We start from the raw sequence: 26,363 nt of genomic DNA, 5'->3' as shown, positions 1-26,363 counted from the left end.
TCTCACCCACCACAAATACATTTGTTGAGATTCAGGATCACAACACCATTAACTAATTACTTGCTTAATCATTTTTATGAATTACGACACCTCAGGTGTTTGCAGCAGACATAAACGGATTACAACGCGAACAAGTAAAAAAACCCATTATGTTTTACATGAGCGATTATACGCATGTTGCAATAAACTAGGAATGTATCACTGTTCCACCCATAGGTGTTTTCCAAGTGCAATGTTCTTAGCATTGCACTTTACTCTTAATTATCTACAGAGGGAAAGGCAACCGATGAAAACCATTGTTACGATGTAATACGATAATCCAACGAGGGTAGTTCAGACAAACAGAACATACGGCTGGACAAACACCAATGTTCATGATGAGCATGACATGCTTATTCTCTGGTATATTCTGTGCCTGCAGTCCTGTGCAATATGAGTACATTGGTAAATTAAGGCAGACTTGGGGACAATAAGCGCCCCATTTAAACATGAATTGTAAAAGCATCGACTCATTTTACCACCGCCTCCCCGGCACTGGCCGATTTAAAATACACACGCCAACTGGCGACGCGAACACGACTTCACTCGCCGAGCGACACAGGACTAGAAAAACACGTTCCTGCGGAGGGAGCTGGTATGAACGTTGGGTTGCTCGGTCAATGGCCAGGGTCAACGGCGGCGTGGTGTATTCCGCAAATATGCCCGACTGTGAGGGCGGGCACAAGCCGGCGTGAGTAGGTTAAACGTTGAGTTTTATAAGGGCACCACGGGGTGACCAGCCCTTCCCCACCCAGCCCCTCCACACCTTCCGCACCCTCCCACCCAGCCCCTCCAGCCCCTCCCTGCACGACGGACGGACACAATAATCCCCTGTGGGCTGGTGTAACCAGCAGCTTCCTACCAGTAACAATGCACTTCTCTGCTAACGAAGCGAATCTGCAATTGTCAGGAAAACAAGATTGGCAAGGGGGGGAGGAGGGACACTTCCGTACGTTCATTTTTCAAACTGCGCATAACACCGTCAACTAAAACTGATCGCTCACCATTGCATTTGCATTCACTTTCGAATATTGTACGGGTCTACGTCGGGTGGAAAATCAAGCTACGCGACAATATGCCATAATGCACCCACATTTGTTTACAAGTTTTGATCCATGGTGTGGCAGTCACAGTGATAGCTTTGGGGGGGGGGGGCAGGGTGTTTCTTTGATTGGGGAGAAGCGAGGGACTCGCGGGGGGGGGGGGGAGCTTCGTGTGAAAGTGGTTGCAGATGTGTGGGATTGGATTGGCTCGTGGGCACGGGAGTTTGGACTCGTGCTCATCAAATGGGGGAAGGGCCCAAGGGTTTGACTCAATATAAGTATAACCCGTAAAAACAAAGTTTTTCACTATAAATCCTTTATATGCATGGCGGCTAGAGTCCTCTCGTCCTCTGGCTTGAGATGGCTGCCACCTATGGGTCAGATGATTGCATTGCACCATTAAGCAATTGGAAATTAAATCTAATATTTGTCCTAAAAAGTGTAAAATTTTGGAAAAAATTTTCCACGAACATTAATTGTCACGCACAACGAGTCTGTGTGGAAAATGTCAGCTCGATTGGATCACGGGAAGTGGGGTAAAGAACGACCGAAAGATTTGCACGGTCCTAAGCAAGCAAGCGAACTTAATATAAAGGATTTAAAAAGGCCCCGCCGCGGGGAACCAAGAGAGAGGCGGGGGGGTGGATTTCATTCTGCGCCCCAGCCTGTTTGGAGGCGGGTGCTGTGCTGGAGACTCTGAGATCCGAGGAGGCTGGGGGTGCTGATCTGGCTTGACGTGGCTGCTGTGCTTGGGGCTGATCCTGCTCGCGGTGGCTTGGGGGGGGGGGGGGGGGGCTGATCCTGCTCGAGGTGGCTGGGGGTGCTGATCTGGCTTGACGTGGCTGGGACTCATCCGGCTCGAGGTGGTGTTTGTAGCTTTTGTTTGGTCTGTTCCAGAGCCGGGTGGTGCTTCGTACGTGCCTTTTGGAGTTTTGCTCAGCAGTTTTCTCCCACCTGCGTCCGTGGTGAAGGAAGTCGGTGAGGCCGTGGTTGTCGAGTTGTGTGACTGTTGGTTGTTGTGAGGGTCATTTGGGTTGGTATAGCGCCCTGTGATGTGTGCACTCCCAGACTAGTAGGCCTGTTGCCCTTTAACAATGTAAGATTTGTGTAGAGATAAAATTCTAAGTAAACACTATACATCTGAAATAATATACCGGCAGTGATCTTGGTTGTGTTCCGCGCACGGTCATTTGGGGCATCGCGTGAAATTTAAACAGTGATTGCGAGCTAGGTTTACGACGATAGACCGAAACCGGCTAAAGCATGTCCCAAAAGGACGCACCGTTACACATGGGTGATATTCAAACACACTCGTACCACCGAGGCCAACCAACCCATAAAACTTGAAGATCAAGTTGCTTCTATTCAAGGCAAGTCAGTCACGCTCAGGTGCGCGCAGACACTAACACATTCCCCTCCACAGTGGGGACTGAACACATTAAAACGCCACATTTCTCCCACCCACGTGACGGCACACAGCGCACACTTGATGTGACGCACGCCCCAGTTACATACGAGTGCAGCACAACCAAAGGGATCGCTCAAACTGTGGGACCTGCAAAAAAAATGAAACGGGCGCACCAGACTCCTTATCCCAATGGCTGATCTAAAGGCATTTCCATGTATTCAAGTTCTACGCATGCTACAAAAACGTACAAACCACGCGAGACGCTTATTCAAAAGCTATAAATATCCCACAAAGGACCCAAGAGTCGAAAAGCCCACAGATGTGTTGTTAGGCGCTAAGTGCTTCGAATAGCAGGCACTTATTTGTTGGTGGGCAGAATTTGATCGGCACACCACCCCGATGACCACAATACTAGAAAAGGTGCGGGGTAGGGGGGGGCGCGGCAAGTTTGTTGACGTCGTTGACTTCTGCTTTTCTACACACGATACGGTATACAGATTACTCTTAAGTTTTTTCGGTAAAGTCACGTAAAAAAAATATAATAATAAATGGAAAAAATCAATTAAATCACGACGTTTCGGAGGCAACACAAGCTTCCTTCATCAGGTGTAAGAAGGCACAGCAAAATAACTGTAGTGAGAGTTACTTGTGATGGGACATTATTATATAGAGTAAATAACTCTCAGTAGTTATTTTGCTGTGCCTTTTTACACCTGATGAAGGAAGCTTATGTTGCCTCCGAAACGTCGTGATTTAATTTATTTATTTTCATTTATTACTATTTTATTTTTATTATGTTTTACCTACGTGACTTTACCGAAAAAACCTAAGAGTATGAATCCTTGCAGTCACGAAAGATTCAAATCTAGAATTAGGTATACAGATTCTCTCTTCAATGGTTGACAATGAATTTTGGACAGAATGCGAATGACAGAGTGGACATCGGTGTTGTCCACCAGACACTTCTGCCAAAGTACCACGAGCAATCGCCGATTAAAATGCACACTTCAAAAAATCAACCAAGGAGAATTCGGCAAACCATCACTTCAAAATATTGATGGGACACTACATGGTGTACTTGTACACTGATTGTCTGCAAACTGAAATATACACTATGTACAGGTAATGTGTAAGCCTGTGAAAAAGGTTATTTGTATCGACTTATTTAACATTCAGGCAACAGAGGAACAATGTGGAAGAACCCACAAGTGCTACTGACATCAAGTGCCTATTGGAGTGAGTAATAACATTTCACACAAGCTGCAATGAAAAACCAGAATACAGGCCTGCATTTTTGAAATTCAATTGTACTGTACAAAAAGACATTTCATGAATCACAAATCGCATTGCATACTTCATCTGGGATGGCTGTTGCAAGCCGACTGAACTGATATAATCAATCAAACTGGATGTCAAGGTAAACAGAACTACACAAACTTACATGGTTAATATAATCCCAATCCGAGTGGGATTTTTCAGGTTGGGCTGCACGTTAATTTACGATTCTATCGCACGTTCGCCACCTCCAATGCCTGCGGGCAACATCAGGAGTTGAAGAGAAGAAATCCTCAAATCACATCCCAACCTGGAAAAGCACATTTGGATTATAAGCGGCTGCCAATATTTACGCATTAAAATTCACGCCGAGGTGGCGAGATTATATCTCCCCTTGCCTGGTATGCAGGAAATCGTGGGGGTGACCCCGACGCCTGTACATATGGAGTTAGCGCGTGTTCTCCCCCCCCCCCCACCGTGGTTGTCACGTGGATCTTCTCCGGATCCTCCGGTTTTTCCCCTTCACATTTAAGATGAACATGTGTTTAGATTATTCGGCTGCTCCTAGAAGTTCCCACGAGTGATGATGAAATCAGCGCCTCTTTGAGGAGGTGTTTGTTGTGGCCAGGTCACCTCTGAAAAAGAGCTAATAGCTGTGGGATTTACCTGGTAAATAAAATTGTTAATAAGAAATAAATGACACCTCGAAAAATTGTAAAAGGAAAACGGCCTCAACCAGCCTGTAATGCTCTTAATTTCACGAGTCGAGGATGATTTGAAAACTGGCTGAGGAATCCGAGTTATGTACTAGCCATTTGTTCATATCGAGTGGTGCTGTGTGCTTTGGGACAATGTTCAAACCTGAATATTGAATTTAAATCACATTCAATTGTCTGCCATACAAAAATGATTATACTGTACTTACATTAAATATTTATGGATCAGTTCTTTGTCTTTAATGGAGATTTCTTCACACAAAAGGGGGATGTCAGTTTGACACGTAGGCTTTCGCGACCAATATCCATAATAAAGGTTTTTTGGGTTAGATCGAGTAAAATGTGTGTCGTTAAACCCGCCACCACCCGACATAGCCAATAAGACAAGGTTTGTCATGTAGACAAAACTAAATTGACAAGAAGTCTTCCTGTTTCCGTCTTAAGGGAGATGTGTTTTGACATGACCGATTACTGGCAGAATAAACAAGAGTGCAGATGAAAAATGTTTTAACCAGGAATATAAATTTGTACAATTGAGCTGCTGTACTTGAGTCATTCATTTTTCATAACTGGTTAACGCTCAATAACCACGCAGTTAGGCAGTGAGGTGCACTCTCATGATGGCTACAATAACTTGAACAAGTTGAGCTTAGCTGACAATGATAATATAACAACAAATTATTTACGTGAACTGGTAGTCAAGAAGTGTTAAAACTGATACAGGTGCATGCTCAGAAGATCACCTTTAACTGGACGCTATTTAATTACATTCAAACCACAGCATCAACCTTCACTTGACGAACCATCTCAAGAGACAATGTATAACTTTTTGTATCAAAATATTTTCAAAAAAAATAATAATGTAAACCACTCAACCCATACTATTAGTCTCTCATTACATTTGTAGTTTTTTTTGTTATTGTGATCAGTCCTTTTTCAATTATCCTTCACATTGTTCTGCTAGAAGCCAGATCATCTCCACGTTCTATCTCGTCTTCTTTTGCTCATTCGCGTCAGCCGCCTTTTTGTCTTCCACAATGTCCTCGATAGCGTTAGAAATCTTTTTCGAGGTGTCTCTCGACTTCTCTGGGGCAACTGCCGCTGGCTTCTTCTCATCATTGCCCTTCACCCCAGGGCCTCCTCCTCCGTCTATCGCATTGTCGTCGACAGCGGGCGCGTCACCTTTCCTCTGCACGTCCGGCAGCCTCAAGTTGCCCTCGTCCTTCGGCTCTGCCAGCACCACGTCCTTACTGTGCCCGAGGTTGGACAGCACGGGCTGGAAGCGGTACCTGTAGCCATACGGCCGCAGGTGGTAGGCAAAGTACTCCAGGATGTACATCCACGTGGGGCTCACGTAGTGGAATGAGATGGTGAAGTCGGAGCAGCATTGTGGGCCCTGTTGGAGAAGAAGAAAAAACAACAATAATTATCTTATTGTAAGGGTCCCCATAACTTTAAGTGGATGGCTCATGCCAATAACATCTGGACACACGTCAGCATGTTTACGTCTGACTGCTGATTTGACCAAAGTCAAAACTGGCCCAGAATTTGCCAGCTAAAAAAACACACAAGTGTACCTCCATTGAAAGGAAGGTCCATATGACTTCCTCCCATTGGTGGAGAGCCATTCATTTACAGGTTTACCGTAATTAATTATGCGAAATGATTATGATTAACAATGAAAATAATAAAGAGAAATTATAACATTGATGCACGCACGAAGTACCATCATCCTCATCGCGACCATGATCCATAATCCAATGACGACTGGATTAAGGTCTCTTTAGCCATCTCTCGGGAATATTTTTATGCCATAACCCATCCCATTCCTGCATACTACATGATCTATCTCTGTGGTTGGTTGGCTGCCATTCTGTCTATCAGCCATCATCCCTTTAACCAAAGCGCCCTTTCTAAGTTCTCTTACTTTTACCGTAACAGTCACTTCATCTCCGATTTGCTTTTATTCCTTGATGAAATGCGTGCAAAGTACACGGATATTTGAATTTATTGCGGAACTTTTGACAATAACTTATGACCATCCTCTCCGTGGGCACAAAGTAGCCTTCAAATAAAGTTGGCATTTTACAAATGATCATCTGCCGAGTTCAAACAACGTGGTCGGGATTAAAAGATTATTGTTGATAAAAGGGCTTTGCACACGTGGGGTTAAACCATGGGGTTTAACAGCTTGAATGTGAAGAGTTCATCAAGATGAATCTTTAGAGTGCACCGCTTGCTCAACAGATACCATATGTTACTAAGCGTGTAATGCAAATCTCCAGATGAACTGACACAACCTGGATTAAAGTCGACATCATATGTTTTGTCTTTTTTCGTATTCTTCGCCTTGTATGTTCTGTTAGAATTATCTATATCATTCAAGTCTTTGTTCGGACTCGTGTAAGATAGCCCAGAACCCATAGCACTGTATGAGACCCATCATCCAGCTGTGACAAGGCAGCACACGTCCCAACATCCTGGACATAATCTGAGTTCTGGTACCCTACCATCAGTTTTTTTTTAAACACCTGTGAGCTAAGGTGGAAACAAGCCTGCTTCTTGCAACATTAATGGGTGCTGTTTGTTGCTGTCAGCTTGCTGTTTATCGGCCTTTGGGCCTGCGCTCTGCAACTGTGGCGATGCGAAAAAAACCCCACAACACCATCCATACCCCCTGTGGGTAGGTCCCCTTGCACAGCCGTGTGTTGAATTTATTTCACGCTATATGTAGCCAACCGCGCTAATCGGGATGTGCGGGGCGGGTGTGGGGGGGGAGATGAAGGACAACAGCTTAATCAGCGCTCACCTCCACTGCTGGGTAGAAGCAGTATTTCCAGTACCAGAATGACTTGGGCAGGTAGTTGGCGATGAGGTGGTGCTCCGGCACAAACGGGTGGAAGGTGTCGCGCGCGGCAGAGTCGCGCGAGTCGCCCGCCACCACCCCGATCTTCTCTAGGCACGAGCCGATCGCCAGGTCCTCCACCGAGCTCGTGTGCGTGCACGTGCCCTTGGCGAAGGCGTCAACGAAGCGGACGAGCGCCTCCTTGCTGAGCACGTAGCCCGCGCCGCCGCTCATGTAGCCCTGCTTCACGAAGGGCTTGAAGCGGCGCCCGAAGTAGATGGGCTGCTCGGGCGTGTAGTTGCTCAGCATCAGTCTGGTGGGTTTGATGGGATGGGTGCATGCGCGCAGGCAAGCGGGCGTTCGGGAGAAATGCGTATGTAAATAACCACCGGCTGTTTAAATGAGTTTACAGGAATTGGACTGGAGAGGTAGCAGTGGAGAGCGCGCTTCACCAGGATGCTACCCAAGTTCGATTGCCGGCCGCGTTAGTAGCGGACCAGATTTGAACCGGTCCTAGGCATCCACCTCTTCATCAAGCCGCACTCACCAGCGTGGTGAAGTATGGTCAAACAACCCCTTTATGAAAGCAGAGGATTTACAAAGGATTGTACGTTTTTTCAATATGAGCAACTTTTTTTCAGTAAGTCAACAAACTTGGAAAGAGTTGTTGAATGCCATGTTCAGCTTGGGGCTCCGATAAATCCTTTAAGCGGATCATTCTGACCGCAGCCGGTCGAAAGTACACATCTTTCACAGGCCAGCCGCATGCAGCACAGAAGAACAAATGGTCAGATAAATGGTTGCCGCAATATCATTTTTCACAATATGATGACATATACCACACTGCACGTTATGGCAATTATCATGATTTCAGTTTCCTGTAACTTTCACATTTGTGTTAGATTGTATTTATGCTTTGATGTACTTCCAGTGTGAATATTACTTAAGTTAATAATTCGTTTTTTTTGGGTTCGTTCGTGTTAAAAATTGCGTTGTCAAACCTCCTCCACCCGACACAGCCAATTAATGACAGTGTCACGTGAATAAAACATGCCAAATGTATTACTGTTTCAGCAGCACCACCGGTGTGTTTTGTAGAGTAATCTCACGACATTGATATGGGTACGACGTTCCGCTGGAGATCACATCCAGCATCGTCAGGTTAACAGCTCAGATTGAGCATGGAGGAGGGTTTCACGGCACACATTTTTCCAAAACTTAACCCAAAACATACCAATTATGAATAATATTGGTCGTGAAAACCTACATATAAATTTCAGTCCGCACAACATCATATATTCGTCAATAATACTTCCCTAAATAAAAAATATACATTGGAGATACAGATGACGTTTTGGGCGAAAGCCCCTTTCCGTTACGGCGAGATAGGTGAGGTTTAATGTCATGGCACTTTTCATCTCTGCTAATAAAGAAGGGACACTGCCCAAAAAAGTCACAAACTACATATTGTTTTCCTTTTAGGCCCACCACGTTGCTGACGAACGTGTTGGTTTTCTTGCACCAAGACAAATTCATCGACGGCCTACCACCGCGTCGCAGCGCTCCCGCGAGAATTGGCGGCAACCGAATGGGAAGCGCCGCCACTGCCGCCCTCACCTCAGGTTGTCGACGATGATGTAGGTGTCGTCGTCCGCTTTCAAGAACCAGTCGGCGTCGCCGAGGTGATGCTCGTGCACGTACTGGAAGGCCCTGATCGTCTTCCAGTAGAGCTGGTCTCGCCCCTCCTTGGTGTGCAGCCCCACGGCGGGGAGATCCTTGTCCTCCTCGGAGCTCATGAAGAGCACTTTGTCGCAGGCCCTAGTCCAGGTGGCACGCAGGTGGCGCGCCTTCTTCTCCAGGTTCTGGGGGCCCGTCATCACCCAGCAGAGGACGCGCACACGCCGGCGCAGCTCCTGCATCTGGCTCATGTCCTCCTCTGCAGGGCGGTGCGCACAGCAGCAGCGGTGGTGGAAGTTACGCGGCGGAATTTCGTCGTATACAATCGGTCGAGACTGATTAATTTCGCACCTCCGATAAGCACGGTTGGCTACGTAAGGTGCGAAAGAATTTCAAAATGTACACATACGTGATTGACCAAGAACAACGTAACGGACTACTCCCTTTGTAGTTCGGTATGCGGGTCCCCACACTTTGCCTTACAGAGGCGAGAAACCCTCTGCAAGCAATGCCAAGCATTATGTGGCTAATGATGCCACAATGATCTGAGCAAGCCCCTCTCATCACCTCCGTTCAAGCTGCATACATGGGAACAAAGGTTAGCGATCATCTTTTTCTCAACTATTTCTGTTACGAAATTAGTTGAACGCTTGAACAATCCATACATTATTACAATACTTGCATCATCGGATAGTCCATATTTAGCTGTAATGTTGTTGTCTGGGTTGCTGATTTACGAAGGATTCATGTACAGCCCTTTAGTGTAAATCCACTGCTATATGAGGGCCTCCCCACAACGTGTGGGTAGTAGGGGTCATTTGACCATACTTCACCATTCTGGGGAGCAAAGAAGTGGGAGCACATAAGCAAAGTACAGTCATACCTCGGTATACGACCGCTTTGGAATATGTCGAATTTGGTATACGTCGTGTTTTGACGAGAAAAAATGTCTTGGGATACGACGTCTTGCTTGAGATACGACGTGCTTGCTAGAACTTGTATGGGTCGGGATGAGTCACCGCGTACCCACATAGAACCCGTTCACGACTCCTCCCCTTCCTCACCACCATCCTCGTAGGCTATCAACTCCTCTCAGCAAGGTAAAGTGATGTAAAATTTTATTTTTATTTCTATTTATTTTTATTTATTTATGCATTTCTTTAAATTTATGTATGCATTTTAGTAATAAGTAGTGTCTAAATTATTTTATACAACCCCATTAATGTCTAATATGCCATATAAAATATAATTTCTTATACTCTGGAACGGATTATTTCCTTTCCCTTTATTTCTTATGGGAAAAATTCGTTTGGTATACGTCATTTTCGGTATAAGTCCTACCCCTTCTGGAACGAATTAACGACATATACCGAGGTACCAGTGTACAACAATGGATTTTGCTGCGCTACCTTCTGCTGCCAAATGACAACCTGTCGATGCGTGGTAGTCACCCATCCAAGCACTATTCGGGCACAGTCTAGCTTAGCTCCTGAGATTCAATGACATTCTGGGCGATTTGGTCATCTGACAAATGTAAATGATCAAATGGAAAACTCACAATCTGTCCCAGACACCATCCACTCTGACCACAAGGCCACCCCCAGCCACCCCCCTACCATCTCTTTTCCCTCTGCACGACCATACCTTGCCGGGGCCAAACCAAGCCAGCCCGGCGCAGATATAGAGGTTCCAACTTCCCATTACGGAAGCAGAGCCGTGCTGCTCACGTCACATCCAACGAACGTGTCGAGATGCAAGTAGATGATGCGGCAGCACTGTATTCTCATATCACACGTAATTAATGCGTCGTTAGCTCCGACCTTGCCCCTGCTTGGTCCCCTGAGCCAGATTCAGATGTCTTGTGAGGTTAGCGTCATCATGTATTGGTTCTTGTTCATCACAGAAAAAAATTACAGCATTAATTTGCCTGTACCGTGAGGGTCCGGTGCTGGCTTAGTTCAGATATTCCAGTGGAAAAGAATCAGCTACCGCTAACTTGGGCCAAGACCTGAGGTCGTGCCGCCTCCGTGGCAGCTTCAACGTGTACGGAGGGCGGAGGCGCCTGACGCACCTTTATGATCGCCGTCATGGACGTGGAATTTCATCTGCCCCTGTGGCGCGTTGCCATCTTCGTCGCTGGCGCGACCCTCCGGATGCGGGTCGTGAGGGTTGTTCGGCAGCATAACCACGGGCGTGCGCTCACGCTCCTCCGTGCGGTCCAGCGTGTACACCGCCAGCAGAAGGTAGCTCAGCGCAAAGCCCACGCTGGCGCCACACACAAGGCTGAAGAAGGACGCCCTGGTCCTCGGGATTATCATCGCGGCAACCTGGAAGCACAAGCAGGGGCACACAAACGCAAGATCTCTCTCTATTGCTGCGGTGGTCTCAATGCCTTAGTCCGGGTCTGGCACGTCATCATTAAATCATCAGCTGCATCTTTTGGTATAAGGTGCATGCACAAATACTGCATGTATGGGTGATATGTGGAAAACCCTGATGTATAACTCATGAGCTAAATGCAGCTTAGTATAAAACTAAAAGTTTACCTCAATAAACTTTAAGTATATCTTCATATCAACTGATATGTGGATAATAACAACACCCAGAGCATAATTTGTGATGCACCATCGGTATTAGATGCACCTGCACCAATTTGGCTGATTGCATAATGTTCAAACGCCGCCACCTCCAATCCTTTAGAGAAACTGGTCAACGGCTGGGTAATAGATTTGTTCAACATCTCATCTGGTGATATCCACACCAGTGGCTCGTCATTTCAACAGCGGCGACCACAGCCCGAGTGACGTGTCGGTCTTTGGCCTTGTTGTGATCTTTTGTGGGAAAGAAACCAAAGGTCAAAGAAGGCAGCCTCCTATTTAAACTGAATACTCTTCTACTGGCAGGATTGAATGATTGCTTCACTTACAATGTACAGTAAAACCTTGGATTGCGAGTAACTTGGTCTGCGAGTTTTTTTCAATCAATTTTTACTTGAAAAACGAGCGAGGTCTTGCAATACGAGTAGTATGTATACGCTTTGTCTGCCGAGCGTCACGTGATCACAAATTAGCCGATGGTTCTTCTCTCTCTCTCGCTGCGGGATTGTGGGTAATCGCCTCCCATGCTCGGTCTCAGTCGGCGTGCCTCACTCGTATAGTCAACATCCGTGCGAGCGTATACTGTTTGCTATAGTGTTGTTGAAGAATGTGTTCAGCGTTTTTTGTTAATTGTGCAATAATTTGGCAACAACAAAAATGATGAAGTGTTGGTGATTTATTTCGGTGGTTATTACCATTAGCGAGCTACATTTTTAAATAAGCAGACAATAAAATGTAAAAAACATGTAAAATAGAGGTCTAATGATTATCCCCCACTACGGGATCATGATTTGATTCGCAAGTTTGTTCTTTTACAACACTGTGGCAATTGTAGTAACCGTTGGTGGCTGCAAGGGGTACCATGAACACATTTTGCACAACACAAAAAAATCACATGCGATGTGGTGGATGTATAATGAGCTTAATAATCAATAATAATCAATACATATGTAGTGACTGACTTGGAGACGTAACTTATTGGAGGCAATTCTTGAATTTAACACTGAGCAAACTCTTCTTGGTTCTTTCGGTAAAGTCACGTAGAAGGGAAATAATAAAATAATAAAAATAAAACATAATAACTTACACACTCTCTGCTGTTACACAACGCTCTGTCACTCGCTTAAACGCAACTCTACTCTTGTTGCTAGCCTACAATACAACGCTAGCCGTCTGACACTGACGGCGCTGAACCGAGACAGCCAACCACTGCTAGCAGCGCAATTATCAAGTGACAAAAGCGACGAAGGCACGAGACGACAGCGGCAAAGGCGACGACGACGACGACGAGGGGATCCCACTCCAAACGACGGCCCCGATCCCCCGCTCGGGGTCCCCTTTTATCCTGTCAGCGTGGCTTCGCTCCCCCTCATCCATGCCCCCCTTCTGGAACCTACTAGCGGGCTCTCGACGTGTCCCTTCCGTAACCTTTCCCCTAGATCTCTCTCGGGTCTGTCACGTGGCCTGCTGTCAGTCAGGGCTGCTTCAAGCTGCAGATCCCCTTCCCTGCCAGCAGCCAGCGCTATGCTACGTTGTGACCACGTCTATGTCACTACACATCCATTGTATCGTTTAACATCTCTTGGAAATGTATGAATCATTACTGGGCAATATCAATGATGTTGTATGTTTGTTTCTTTGGAAAGAAATCGGAGAACCCGGAGAAACCCCATTCAGAAAAGGGAGAGAAATATGCAAAATCCACAGAGGGGCACCCGATTTGGGAATCAAAATCAAGTTCTTCTTGCAGTGAGGGCACAAATGTTACCATGGCATCACCCCGTCTCCCAAATGATACTAACATATATCAGATCGCTATTTTATGCAGTGAAAATCGTTACGTAATAAAATATCCCTGAAGTAAACTGTACTTCTTAGAATGCATTTGGGTGCAACTGTTTGTTTTAAGCTCACTGAAGAAAAACTAATTTTCGGAGAACATAATAAATGTGTACCGAGCGTATGTTACATTGTTTTCTTTGGATTAAAAAATATTGTAAATCCAATTGACCACTATTAGTATATTTAAAGCAAAATACATCCTGGTTTGCATCATGCTTAGTCTATCCACTTATGGACTATAGGGTACGTGCAAAGCATTAACAAAATGTATGTTTGCACTCGCAAGAAGAAGAACATTCAATAACCTTGAGCCTTTTAAAAAAAAAGAAAGATTAGCAACCCACAACACCCCGAGGACATAAACCTTCCAGCCAGCCAGCCAGCTAATGTTTAACCTGTTATACAGCCCTGTATATCTCTCCACCTTTCTCTTGCTTCCCCTGTACTCTACTTATACCACAAGCAGCCCCTTCGTGATAGTTCATATCTTGTAGACAATTCTGGAACTTCCTTAACAAGAAAATATTACTTTAAATCAGCCTGGTGCTACACCGTCGCACTCTGGTTACATTAATATAGTGGTGTAGTTATTGCACATGTACAGCCCTTTTTTGACAAGGGCTTTACACGTTCTTAAATTGGCACATTAAACCTGTGGAGATTTGTTTGGATGTCAGGTGGTACAGGGTCTTTTACGACTTACTTGGTCACATCATTACGACGTGGTCTAACCCAAAAATTGATTACAAATTATCTTAATCCCGTTTGCCTCCTCAGTCGAGGTCAAATAACAGACGGTGCTTGAAATAGAGACAAGGAGTCACAATGGGGGCCAATAGCCGAGTCACCAAGAGCGATGCTGTTGCCCTCAAACAAAGACAGCACAGCTCCTCAGTGATGTGCCAGTGATGTGCGTGCCCTGAAGAGATGCTGGGCGCACCACTTGGCAGGCAGGGTCAAGATCGGAGGAAACTTGAACAGGCGGGGGAACATCCGTGAATGTGTAACTTCGAAAGAGCCCTTTTGGGTTTTTTAAGTGAAGAAAGTACTTTTCGACGTTTAAATCGAGTGCCACTTTACATTGGAGCCCGTGGAAAAAAGAGTTAAGTTTAGCACTCTTTCCAGAACCTTGCTGCCAACCACTAAGTAAACAGACTTTAGGACGGAATGTCCTATTGCACAATATTTCGGTGTATTGTATTTACCGCCGTTGCTATAAAGCATAATAAAACATGTCCTGTTAACATTTTCATCAGTGTCATTTTGTTTACTTACCATTTTTAAACACATGCATTCTAATGGTTCGTACACAAGCGTGATCAGCTGTTTCGCTATTTTGTTGGTGTAACTTTATGTTTGACCATCTCATTCAAAATCCTTGTCATTGCTTCCTCCAATGACTAATGCAAGGTGCTTTGCTAGAACAGTACACAACATGCACCCACCACTGTCTCTGGCCGTTTCCACGTAAAGGTGCATTACTACCCTCCAGTGTCTGCAGCTAATTGTGGAAACAATCACTCCACCAATTAGCACGGGTGGCTGCGTACAATGCGAAAGACATTCACCATACATAGTTCGTAAACTATTGAACATAATGCATAGTACTTTACAGAGTTATTTATTCGTAGGGGTACTGCTGTGGTGTCATGGTTAGCACGCCGGAACTGCAATCCAGAGGTCACCAGTTCGATCTCGTGGCGAGGGACTTGAATTAGCCACGTTACTTAAATTTCACCTCCTCCAGCCCGCCCACTCCAGGACAAAGAGTCGTGTGTGGTGAAGTAACGTCTGGCCAGGGTGGAAGAATAGGCCAAATCCCATCGAGAGGCTCCTCTAGAGCTCCTTCTTGTGAATGTCCTTGCAACATCAGCACCTTGAGCAAACGATTGCAGGGTAACATCGATGCCAACAGTACTATACAGAATGGTAACGTTAACCTTTGGAGCACGCTCTTTTCTTTGCGGCATGAAGGAACAGAGGTCACGGGCTGCGATGAGACTAACTAAATGTACTGGTTTTCTGGAAGAAGTTGTCAAATATTCAGATGATTAACATCTGGTAAAAGCGGCTGCTGCACAAAGGGCAAGAGTAAACAAAGACAGTCAGTTCATGACTCAGCAAATGTTACGTAATACTTGTAAAATTGTCACGTTAAAATGCGTGTAAAAATTCCTGAATGATGCAGGAGGCGCTGAGCTGACTTGTCTCGAAAGTAAAACGTTCCATGTTACCACTAACCCTGTGCAGAATTAATTGACAACGGTGAATAGCAAAGTTTTCAATGTAGGAAAATATTAAAATAGAAGCGTTTTAATGAGGTAATAACTAACCGGGTCCAAAAGAGAAGATACATTCCATGACGATGAAATTACCCTGAAGGCAAAACTGCATTACCTCACGTTATTTTGTGCGAGTCTGACAAATCAATTCCTAATTTTAGAGGCACAAATGCAGCATAGGACGAGGGGGATATAATACCCATAACTGTATTCTGAAACGGAGAGAGCATTTCACAATATCGTACAATAATGCATCGGTGACCTGGACACTTTGTCTAAAGGTGCCTCGTCGTTGGTTTGTGACATTAGGATTATGATTCAGTGATACGTGTCGGTGTCATTGGGTTTGTGTTCAGCAGCACTCGTGGACAAACGTTTCGGGAGCAATCCACACTTGCGTGACAACATTGTTCTCAAGTTTTAACACAACATCGGTACATGCATTGAGAAAAACTGTGACGATTACACCTTTGAAACGGTGGTCAAACTTGTACACGGAGAATATTAATGGTGCAGACGTGCTAGGCATTCACACTCAACTGAAACCTCACCGTTGAAAGGGATTAAAGGAAAATACCGATGCCATTAAGAGTTTTCGTATAAAAATCTAAAGACGTTAATTCATTTTTTAAAATTGTCGAATGCGAAATACGTGTCCTATGAGCGAAGCAAATTCCTCGAATCTATGTATACACATACAAGCGTTTCGTAAAGTCACGTAACTGCTTGCGTTGTGGCCGAAACGTCGTGAGAATTATTTTATTGTTTTATTTTTATTATTTTATTATTTCCATTCTACGTGACTTTACCGAAAGAACCAAGAAGATGAATCCCTGCAGTCACGAAAGCTTTAAATCTAAATTTAAGCGTTTCGTAGTTTTACTCTAATGTCATCTTAGGCAATCGTGAAGTTCGAACGTAGGTGACGTGACACGTTAAAGTGCTGCATGATTTAGAGGTTTTTGGTAATGTGACAGAACCACAAAGAGTGTCTTCCAAACAACACACAGGTGTTATTATATCATCCCTTCTAATGGCGAGCAGATACCGAAAATTCCACCACACCCTATTCGGGCGAATTACCTTTTCATTTAACCTTAAACGTGCATCTACAATGGAAGTTAACAGTCCAAACAAAAATCAATAATCCTGAATTATGAAACAAAACGGTAAAAAACCACGTTTTTTTATCATCTCCATTTTCAGGTATTGTGAATACATTTCGAGAAACAATGGCACGCATACAAGTCCCCCATTGTTCACTGTCAAGTATTAACTTCCTTCTTTAGCAGTGATGTGCCACTCGCATATGACTACGAAACAGGGATATCTATATATATAAAATCGCAAATCTGTCTGTCTGTGTGTGTGTCTGTGTGTCGCTGGACCATACGCAGTTTCATTGGACGAAATGTGAGGGATTTGCGAGACACGATTGGTCCGTTTGCTTTTCCACGGCGGTTGCCCCTGGCAACGGGTAGCGACGCATTCACTGCGGGGTGGACGCCATTTTTAATTCCCGTTAAAAATATGCGCACGCATTAACACGCGACTCTGAGGTAAATTCATCATAGTTTCACGTCCTCTTCACTCCCCCCCCACCACAATGTGTGCAATTACTATTATAGGGTCGGTAGATTATAAAATTATAGCGATTAGACAGTATTATTGTAGCGCGGGGGGGGGGGGTAACGGCCCCAGTACCCAGCCTCAGCCGGGTGGGCAATTTAGGCGAGGCCGGAGGCTCTGCACGGTACTATGCCTCGACACCCCACCACACTATAGGCCGTACATATTACTGCACAGCGGCCGAGGAGATCGTGGCTGGGGGGGGGGCAGGGGTAGCAACCCATCTGTGTATATATGTAAGGTTATTAAGAAATATATTTTTCACCCGGGCAACGCCGGGTACTTATGCTAGTACTGTATATTGCTGTTACGACGACGTGCCCAATATCCTTCCATTTTTAGCTCGAGCCAAATCCTGGTTAAACAGGCACAACCGTGTCGTAACGCATCTTCCATTCTACTTACGGAGATGTAAAGCTTTAAGGATAAGTGACCAGAGGCCCAATTCCTTGCCAAGGTTCACTAACTCACATCTGAACCAGTCTTGGGGCATGCCCTTTTTCATCCCAAGCCAGCGTGGGCAAATATGGCCAGACGAGACCCCCACGACTGCCGACACAACACATGGGGAAGGAGGCCTTCATTCAGCAGTGGACTGACACAAGTCTGACAAGATTTGTGATGTCACAGTTATGGTTATATTCACCCGGTGGTTCTTAACCTGGGGTGGCCGCACACCCTGGGAGATACGAGATGCCCTCCCTGGGGGTGTGGAGACATGGCCAGAATTTTTTTAGAAGGTCAAATCATTGAAACACAAATTAAGTACGGGCACATAATTACAACTACTTTGATGCATCAAACCTATGTCTTTATTAACATTACACATTTTTTAGGGTGAAATGCTGCAGAGTAAAGGAATAAGAACCACTGTATTAACCAAAAAGTTTGCAGTTGGCAAATGGCCTAAAATTACATAGTACACTGTACATTATTCTGAGTTTCCAAATCGTCTGACTGCCGGTAACATTTGCGTGTTAATTGACATGAAAAGAAGACGACCGCCGGCTAAAACTTGTCCAAAAGGTAACCATTGACCTTTGTGTCACGACAGTTTCCTCTTTCTCAATTCTGGCTCGAAAACATTAAACTTATATTCCACCACTACTTTGGCATAGAATGCGTCACTGCATATATTATGTAACGCTAATTTGTTTGTACTAAAAAAAATAATCTTTTAATATTTTGGCTATGCATACACACGCCCAGCCTAATTACCATTGTATGCGAATATAAATAAATGTGTGGTACATCAACCTATTGCGTGTTCAGACATACTATCGGGCAGCGTGTCTATGCAAGAAAAAAAGGTTTTGACATTCGGGGCCCCATCGGCAGTCTGGGCCAGAAAACAAATGTTTCTGGATTATCCACGTGGCGGGGACCCCGGGGTCCCGAATAAACGGAAGTCAAAATCGTGATTAAGTAAAAACACATTCCTGCGGAGGGAGCTGGTAGGAACGTTGGGTTGCTCGGTCAATGGCCAGGGTCAACGGCGGCGTGGTCTATTACGCAAATATGCCCGACTGTGAGGGCGTGAGTAGGTTAAACGTTGAGTTTTATAAGGGCACCATGGGGTCACCAGCCCCTCCCCACCCAGCCCCACCCCTCCCACCCAGCCCCTCCCCACCCAGCCCCTCCCCACCCAGCCCCTCTCCACCCTCCCCTCCCCACCCAGCCCCACCCCTCCCTACCCAGCCCCACCCCTCCCATTTTTTGATGCACGACGGACGGACACAATAATCCCCTGTAGGCTGGTGTAACCAGGAGGTTCCTACCAGGATTATTTTTGGCGACCCACCCGGCGCAGATCGTTGAATGCGCAGGAGAAACAAAACTTTCAAACTTTAATTAGCGCATCGTGTAGAGCTCGTCGAGAGGAATAGATTGCCGTGTCGTTCGCCTTCAACAGGCGTAAAGTGACGTCGCAACGCAGTTTATGCGAGAGCCGGGGGCTTATTTGACCCCGGGGTCCCGCCATGAGGCTAAAATGTTACTTGCAAAACCACTCCATCCCATATACAACCATGGACAAATCCTCGTTCAACGCAAACAAAAAGCAATACCATACAACACAAAGTCATTGTTTGCACAATATACACGTACTGCAAATGTGACAGCATAACTCCTGTGTCATTATTAGCTCGTACATGTTTGGAACGAGTACACAGAGAGAGGATGCAAACTGATGTGCATACTTCCCACTCGAGTACAGAATCTCTATCACACGGCGGATTTTACAAGCCTCTCTCACTCACGTCTTGACGGAGAGCATCTCCATACACACACTTTCACATCGTCGTCATTGTAACGCGTGGTCTATGAAGTGATGCATGAAGGCCATTTCGTGTCTCAAATAACGCCACAACCCACCTCGGTCATGCACCTGAAATGAACGTGTCACTCAATAATCATGCACAGATGCATACATACACACGTCCTTAAAAGCACACACAAATACACACAAAAGTAACTCACTTCCCTCCCCCACATGGCCTTTCAGAGGCACAACTACTGTACTGCCCGGGCACAATTGCAAGTATTTATCCGATGATCTGCTGAAAGAACGTGTTCCCTAAACGTGCTCTCCACAAAAACTATGTTTTACATTCTAGCTTGTTACATTTGGTCAATATGGATGTTTCTACCCATCTTACATCGTAACACCGTATACAGTATGGGAAAGCAGGTCAGAAAAAATCTATTTATGTAGAGTATTGTATTGCACTTCTATGCTCCCTGCCTTTACCAACCCAACATGCACTGGTTAGCGTGGTGAAGTATAGTCAAATGACCCCGACGGCGTGTGGAGGGCCCCCATCCAGCAGTGAATGATGACAGCTATATGGGGGTTGTAAGGCAAACCCATTGTACGGTTAAGTGTAGTTGTACTGCACTTTCTATGCTCCCCGCCTTCGACTCGCCCAACATGGTGAGGTATGGTCAGTAAAAGCCCCACACACAACGCGTGATGATTGGCAATGGGGGTTGTGTGCGATGGACTCATCCATTAGTGGACTGACCATGGCCCCACAACACGATGGAAGTAAAGGCAACAACAAAGTCTTAGGTTATGTCGGTAAAGTCACGTATGTAAAAATAATTTTAAAAAAAATAATAAAAGAAAATAACTAAATTTTGGTTATATAAAATAATTCTAAAATAATAATGAAACTAACTAAATTTTGGTTATTTTCATTTATTAGTATTTTATTATTAAAATAATAATAATAAATGAAAATAACAAAAATGTAGTTATTTACATTTATTCTTATTTTTACTGACGTGACTTTACCGAAAAAAAACCTAAGAATATGAATCATTGCAGGCACGAAGGCAAAAACAAAACCCACACAGCCACGGAGTGCTTGGGGGAGGCCATCATCCAGCAGTGGAATGACTACGGCTGCTGATGATGGCGATGACGATGGTGGGGATGATGATGATGGTGGTGATGATGGTGGTGGTACTGTTACGAACCTCGTCGTGACTGACAGCAGCAGCCGAGGCCAAATATGATCACCGTCTTTCTCTTCCACGCCTGTCGCCGCGGGCGCCTTCCAACTCGCGTTTAGCGACGAGCTGTAGTCGCCCACATTACACACTGAGGCGGGTGGTGACGACGGCCGGCTCCGTTACTCAGACAATTAAAAAAAAAATTACTACCACCATCGACCACAACCAAGCGAGCGTCAATTCACCAAAGTTGTTAATGTTCAATTGTCGTACAGGGACTTGTGGTTTTAATGGACGCGGAGATGTCACGCGACCCTCGGCTGCCCGCCACCGACTGATCCCCGACGAGCCGCTGCAGAAAGGGGCCCTAACGGCGGTTCCCCCCCCCCCCGCAGGACCTCTCGTGATTGGTCGAGGAGCGTGCGCGTTGACATTCGCCAGCCAATGGGAGAGCGCGACACATGTCGAGCTGAAGCGTTGGGAGACTTGGGGAGGGAGTGGGGGGTGCGACTCGCCCCGCCCCGCGCCCCCCTGACCCCTCTCACCCTCCTTCCCCCCTACCCCCCGCCCCCTCTTCCCCCCTACCCCCCCGCCCCCCCTCCCCCTCACCCCCCACCCAGCTCCCCCCCTCTCCCCCACCTACTAATCGCCTGACTTCAATGGATTTCTGAGCTTTCGTCAAATAATTATCATTCCTGCTGCCACACCTTAGGTCTAACAAAACACAGCAAACATGTATTTATTAAATCTTGATTTAAAGCTTTCGTGACTGCAGGCATTAATATTCTTGGTTCCAGAGGTGGGACAAAGTCATTGTTATGCAAGTCACAAGTAAGTCTCAAGTCTTTGCTCTCGAGTCCCGAGTCAAGTCGAGTCAAAGATGAGGCAAGTCCAAGTCGAGTCTGAAGTCATCAAAATCATGACTCGAGTCTGACTCGAGTCCAAGTCGCATGACTCGAGTCCACACCTCTGCTTGGTTCTTTCGGAAAGAACCAAGAATATGTATTTATTAGTTAAGCGAGGTTTAATACATGTGCTGAAAGGTGTTACAATAGTGTGTTGCAATGTCAATTTTCAACTCGAAAAAACTCAAATGCAAAAATGGCCATTCAAACTAAGTTACCAAAAAATAAAAATCCAATTCTCTCGTGTCATTCTTGTTGTTGTTTTAGCAATAGAGTGATGCAGAAAAGTAAACACAATCTACGCCCCCCTATTCGGTTATCTTCGGTGAGCGGCACCATGACCAGCGTGGTGAAGTATGGACAATCTATCTCACTGCCCCACAGGAGGCCGTCATGCAGCAATGGATGGAACAAGCGGACTGTACATATACAGTACACTATTTTGGCTAAGCACACATTTGCCTCACAATAAAACAAGAACTCACATTGCTCAATCACACTGCCTCAAAAGCAATCACTAATACTATAAAGGCGACATTTTGGCGTTTCTTCAAAGCACGTGATTTTCAAAGCACATTCCTTTCCATGTGTTCTGAAGAAGGGGCATTGCCCGAAATGCCACCTATTATGCACCGTCTCCCTTTTTGGGCCCCAGTGTCATTGACACGGAACGTGTTGGAGAGTTGTTAATTATTTTTATGTACAACTGCCAAAGCAGCAGAAGCATCTTAACCAAATAATTAACCTCATTGGATGGATGATGTGGCTGGACAGCTGCATAGGATGGATGGTGTGGCTGAATAGCTGCACAGGATGGATGTGGCTGAGTAGCTCAGGTGTCAAAATGGGCTAGCACTGGCAAATTCCTGATTTAAAATCCTGATTTTGACCACTGCGGACGAAACAGGTTTCTGTTTTATAAAGAGTGAGTCAACTCGATTGTCTCGGCTGCTTTCAAGCAATGCCTTAACAGAAACTGCCACGTCGCTTTAAACCTTTTTTATCATCTAATTTGGCAAAATTCCTGTTGTAATCATTAAATGTAATTCCATTTGGACATCTGGCATGTGATTATCGCTGCCAACTCAAGACAATAGGCTTTTTTTTGTTGAACATGAAGAAAATGTGCGAAAAGAGATGCGCTTATGGGCACCTGAAAACTATTTTGAGTCGTTTTCTGCCACAAATTGGCACATTAGGGTAGAAGGAATATTCTCAACACGAGCCACTGAATTCTAGATTTGAAGCTTTCGTGACTGCAAGGATTCATATTCTTAGGTTTTTTCGGTAAAGTCACGTAGGTAAAAACATTAAAATTAATAAAAGTAAAATAAAATAAAAATCACGACGTTTCGGAGGCAACACAAGCTTCCGTCTTCAGGTGGAACCGTCACAGCCACGACAGCTGTATCAAGTAAATGAGAAATTGCAGGAGCTACCACTCCGTTTATATAATGGTTGGAGAGGGGGAAAGGGCCAAGTACAGCACACTTTTTATTCATATGGTACCACATTTCTAGAATTGTTTCCACTTCCCAGTCCCTCCAACTGTTATTGCTCAAGGCTGACACCACCACACGGCATATTTACAACTACTGCAACTCGTCCAATTGTACGCAATTTATAGTTCTTTGAACAGAGTTTGAGAGCTGGTGGCATAAAATACCATGCGTTTTCGTTGTTATCGCTTTAAAATAAAGTAAACTATTAAAGTTCAAGACGTTTCATGTGTAGCGAGTCCAACTGAGTCACGGACGTTGTCTTGGGAGCAACACTCTTGATTCACCAACAATACGTAACATAACACTAACCTACGCTCCGGTCTCGAATGCCCATCTAACCATGCTACGGCAGAACTAGACACGGTTCACTATCCCGGTCCTGACCACAAGCTGGGTCCCGGACCGCGTGGCTAGAGGCTTCTTCTCGACGTGGATCATCGAACACCAACACTTGAAGAACCCGAGCTCCTCACGGAGCCCTCGTTATATGCTCTCGGGCTGGGGCTGGCTCCGCCCTCAGCCCCGCCCACCTTCCAGGCTCCTCGAGCCCCTTCTCGAATGTTCCCGAGAGCTCTGCGGGACCACGTGGCCCCCCTCTAGTTACGTCCGGTCACGTGACAACAGGTCAGCCAGGGTGTCATGCCCCAGAGTGACCCTGGCTGGCTGACACTCTCTCTTGCCCCCTCATTGGGAGCCGGCACCCATACTGCTCGTGGTGCCTTTGCGCTAACCAGCGCTCACCCAACCACCGCTAGTGTTGGTGCTGGAGCCCGCAATCTGGGCTGCCCGCAATGACATCACCGGCCGTGACTTCGCAAGTCCCGGCACCACGCAGTGACAAGTACAGTCACTACACATGAAACCAAGAGCACAATAAAACATGCTTTGGTACTTAAGTGCATGCCTACAAAATTGTAAAAGCGTGGCTTTCAAATTTTGACCTATCAGTTTTAGATACAAACATAAAAAAGCAGTTCTCAACATGCTAGAGCATGATTTGAAGCTTTCGTGACTGCAGGAATCCATACTCTTTGGTTTTGTCGGTAAAGTCACATAGGTATAAAATACAATAAATCTAAACGTCGTGATTTTTTTTTATACCTACGTGACTTTACCGACAAAACCAAAGAGTATGCTACAGCATGTTTATGACACCGTTGAGTTCCCTGGGCTTGAGACCGGATTTCAGCCGTCTGCGATTAAACTCAAGTGTAGTGTGTTCATTGCACCATCGTTACGAATGTAAATAAGTAATATTTTTAAAAACTTTTTTTAAAACACGCTTTTAATTAAATGTACCATACTAGCAATGGAAGAACTCCACGACTCCAGGAAGTGGCCCCGAAGCTTTCCATAACGTAAAGGGTACGTGGTGATTTACAGCCAACGTGAGTTGAGCGTGGACAATCCGAAACATAACATATACAAATATTTATCTTATGTTTTATTATTTCCCTTCTACGTGACTTTACCGAAAGAACCAAGAATATAAAAAAAAGATTGTTTAAATGTTTTATTTTTATGATAGAATAGTATTGTCAGTATGACATAAGTATACCAAGTTTGCAGTCGATACCACATTGGGAAGTGGGTAAAATTTTAGTTACAAGATTTGAGGATACAACAACAACAGAGTGAGTTCATAGAAAGCGTGTAAAAACGAAACTTATAAAATGTAATTTTGATAAATTCCAGCTCTGTGAGAATAAAAAATATATCAGTGCTTGACACATCACGTGGCAAAATACCTGTTTAGCAGGCAGGGTGAGGAAGCACAGGCCGTGTCCTTGTGGATCAGAGGTCCCTTGAAGATGCATTCAGAAGCAGTTCTATATTATCTCATATTCTCAGGTTTTTTCGGTAAAGTCACGTAGGTAAAACATTAAAAGTAATGAAAGTAAAATAAAACAAAACAAAAAAAAAAAATTGTCTTTTCCGAGACCAAGGTTCTCTGCAAGCCTCCTGGCTACCATCAAAGGTTTGTACACGAAGCCATACAAATATACAAACACAGACAAAATTTCAACCGTGATGATGGGTACAAACTCAGTAATCACTGGAAAGATGTTATTAACCACGCAAAAAAGACTTAATTACACTTTTTGGACCATCTTATCTGACAGGCACTATTTTAATTTACTTCACCGAGTGTTAACATCCCCAGTTATTTTTAACAGTACTCTCTTCATTTTTCAGCCTGCATTGGTATAAACATGGGCATTTTCGTTCCTTTGTTCTATCATGTGTATCAGACCTCCCCTCCCCCCTTTCTGCCCATTGTGTTGGCGTGCGCAGCAGCCGCGTCCAAGCCGTCGCCAAATGTTTTGTTGGCTCCCTCCCCCTCCCACCCCCCCCCCCTCCCGATACGTTCCATTCATTGGCTACCACATTCTGATGAACTCCCCCCCCCTCTCCTCCCCCCTTCAACTTGCTTATAAGGGATTACATCTTGAATCATTGCTTCACTTGATGCAGCTAATCTGGCTGTGACGGTCCCACCTGATGACGGAGACTTGTGTTGCCTCCGAAACGTCGTGAATTTTTTTTTTGTTTTATTTTACTTTCATTACTTTTAATGTTTTACCTACGTGACTTTACCGAAAAAACCTGAGAATATGAATCATTGCAGTCACGAAAGCTTCAAATCTAGAATCTATATTATCTCCTTCTGTGGACCGTTCTCTTAGCACAGCCGTATCCTTGTGGATCAGAGGTCCCTTGAAGATGCATTCAGAAGCAGTTCTATATTATCTCCTTCTGCGGACCGTTCTCTTAGCACGGGGTGATGCAATCCTCTGCGCGAGGAACGAACCCAGCCTTCATCTGGTGTCGTGACAATTTCTCTCAAGAGACAGAAAGAAACCACATTTCCAAATCACTACCCAAAATCACACACTAATCCAATAATCCGCGTGACGATAACAAACCCTACGTTTCGGTGTTTCAAGTTGGGCATAAGTCCCACGTTAGCGGTGATTGATGTTGTGCTGCGAAAGGGCGTTATGAATCACGGAGGTGTGGCAGCAAGACCGGGGCAGGAACCAACGAGCTGTTTGTTTTGGGAGACATTGAGCAAGGGCATTACAAATAAGCGTGCGCAATCGGCAGCAGGTTCAGTCAATCGCACAAAGCCCGTCCACACTGTGG

General features: G+C 45.2%; 1 protein-coding gene across 1 annotated transcript; it reads right to left on the bottom strand.

Moving 5' to 3' along the window:
• Positions 1-853: 853 nt before the first annotated feature.
• On the bottom strand, positions 854-21,147 carry LOC144938193 (glycoprotein-N-acetylgalactosamine 3-beta-galactosyltransferase 1-like). The gene is made up of 5 exons (XM_078865994.1): positions 20,834-21,147; positions 11,075-11,330; positions 8,944-9,262; positions 7,291-7,639; positions 854-5,877 (listed from the first exon to the last, which is right to left on the bottom strand). Exons 2-5 carry the CDS (start codon positions 11,319-11,321, stop codon positions 5,467-5,469), a joined length of 1,326 nt encoding a protein of 441 aa, XP_078722120.1. The 5' UTR covers positions 11,322-11,330; positions 20,834-21,147; the 3' UTR covers positions 854-5,466.
• Positions 21,148-26,363: the final 5,216 nt, after the last annotated feature.

Source organism: Lampetra fluviatilis, chromosome 21 (assembly GCF_964198595.1).
Source record: "Lampetra fluviatilis chromosome 21, kcLamFluv1.1, whole genome shotgun sequence".
Taxonomy (NCBI): domain Eukaryota; kingdom Metazoa; phylum Chordata; class Hyperoartia; order Petromyzontiformes; family Petromyzontidae; genus Lampetra; species Lampetra fluviatilis.
The sequence above is the reverse complement of the archived record's forward strand: the minus strand, read 5'-3'. Positions and strand labels throughout refer to the sequence as shown.

Bases quoted from the DNA above. Each gene is read 5' to 3' on its own strand.
- LOC144938193 (XM_078865994.1), bottom strand. From the start codon at position 11,321: ATGATAATCCCGAGGACCAGGGCGTCCTTCTTCAGCCTTGTGTGTGGC. The intron at 9,263-11,074 runs GTGCGTCAGGCG...ACCGCCCTGCAG, and splicing joins CCATGACGGCGATCATAAAG to AGGAGGACATGAGCCAGATG. The intron at 5,878-7,290 runs GTGAGCGCTGAT...CTTCTCCAACAG, and splicing joins GCTTCTACCCAGCAGTGGAG to GGCCCACAATGCTGCTCCGA.